The 1656-nt window shown below is 40.1% G+C and overlaps 1 protein-coding gene across 1 annotated transcript; it reads left to right on the forward strand.

Annotated features, from left to right (window-relative positions):
* The first annotated feature begins 15 nt into the window (after nt 1–15).
* On the forward strand, nt 16–1224 carry LOC105558014. Its single transcript, XM_012005499.1, has one exon. The coding sequence runs from the start codon at nt 454–456 to the stop codon at nt 952–954; it is 501 nt and encodes a 166-aa protein (XP_011860889.1). The 5' UTR covers nt 16–453; the 3' UTR covers nt 955–1224.
* The last annotated feature ends 432 nt before the right edge of the window (nt 1225–1656 follow it).

Here is a 1656-nt window from a genome sequence, read left to right on the forward strand (position 1 = left end):
CATCGTTAAAATCCAATGGGTGTAAAAAAAAGGTCAGTTCCGAGAAACGGCAACTTGTCAAAGAACTACATGCTCCAGCAAGAAAAAATTTCCCTCGAAGACACGTTACAGTTCGAGGTTACGACGACCTGTGGCAAGCTGACATCGTCGATATGCGTGCATACTCACGTTTCAACAGAGGCTACCACTACATACTCACCGTCATCGATGTGTTGAGCAAGCATGCGTGGGCCATACCGCTCAAAACTAAGGGTGGGAGCGAGACGGCTGAAGCTATCGCTAAGATAATTCGAGAGAGTAGGAGATGTCCGAGAAACTTGCAAACCGATATGGGGAAGGAATTTTACAATGCTGACGTGCAAGGACTTGTGAAAAAACATAACATCAATCTCTATTCCACTTATTCCGTAATGAAAGCGTCGGTGGTCGAGCGATTTAATCGCACGTTAAAGAATGATATGTGGAAGATGTTCACGTTCAACGGAAGTTACATGTGGATGGATTTATTACCGCGACTCGTCACAGAGTACAACGCGCGCAAGCACCATCGGCATGCGGCCTGTCGAAGTTACCCCCGCGATCGCCGACAGGCTCTTAAAAACAGTGTACAGCCACGTAAAAATTGCAGGTCCTGCAAAGTTCAAGATAGGTGATCAGGTGCGCGTCAGAAAGTACAAAACGATTTTCGAGAAGGGTTATACACCAAATTGGACCACCGAGGTATTTAAGATTGTTAAAGTACAACGCACCAATCCTGTAACCTATCTACTTGAGGATTATCGTGAAGAACCCATCGCTGGAGCGTTCTACGAGTACGAACTGCATCGTGCAACTTATCCCGACGTGTATCTCGTCGAAAAGATATTGCGTAGGAGGGGTGACAAGGTTTATGTGAAATGGCTAGGATTCGATGAGTCGCACAATTCTTGGATACACAAGGACAATGTGGTTTAATCATATAGTCTTTTTAAGAAAACAATTTTTTAATTCAAAATATATATAAATGTGTGTAACAAACAGCTGTACAAAATACAAGTATGAATATATACAAGAACTTTTTATGTTAAATTTTAGTTTTATGATTCCCATTAAAGATGCAACGTTCGAGACATTTGTCAAATATTTTTTCTTCTAGACCCAACAATGCTTGGACATTTTATGAACGGTAACTGCATCGTACACTGAAAAAAATTTCTGGTTGAATATGGACGAATCAGATAATTCCTTTAGAATTTACCAGAATTCCTTTAGGATTTACCAGAATTTCTGTAGGATTACAGGAATTCTGGTAAATCCTAAAGGAATTCTGGTAAATCCTAAAGGAATTATCTGATTCGTCCATATTCAACCAGAAATTTTTTTCAGTGTACCATTTTTTTTCTTCTAGACCCAACAATGCTTGGGCATTTTACGAACGGTAACTGCATCGTACCATTTTTTCTTCTAGACCCAACAATGTTTGGGCATTTTACTAACTGTAGCCGCATCGTACCATTTTTTTTCTTCTAGACCCAACAATGCTTGGGCATTTTACTAACTGTAGCCGCATCGTACCACTTAACCGGATGTGTATGTCATAGAAAAAGTATTGCGTAAAGGAGGGGGTTACAAGGTTTATGTGAAATAGCTAGGATAATATAGACTATTAAAAAAATG

This window comes from Vollenhovia emeryi, unplaced genomic scaffold, assembly GCF_000949405.1.
Source record: "Vollenhovia emeryi isolate VEMERY1.0 unplaced genomic scaffold, V.emery_V1.0 DF947540.1, whole genome shotgun sequence".
In the NCBI taxonomy this organism is placed as follows: Eukaryota; Metazoa; Arthropoda; class Insecta; order Hymenoptera; family Formicidae; genus Vollenhovia; species Vollenhovia emeryi.

Coding starts and splice junctions, on each gene's coding strand:
- LOC105558014 (XM_012005499.1), top strand. CDS start 454: ATGATATGTGGAAGATGTTCACGTTCAACGGAAGTTACATGTGGATGG.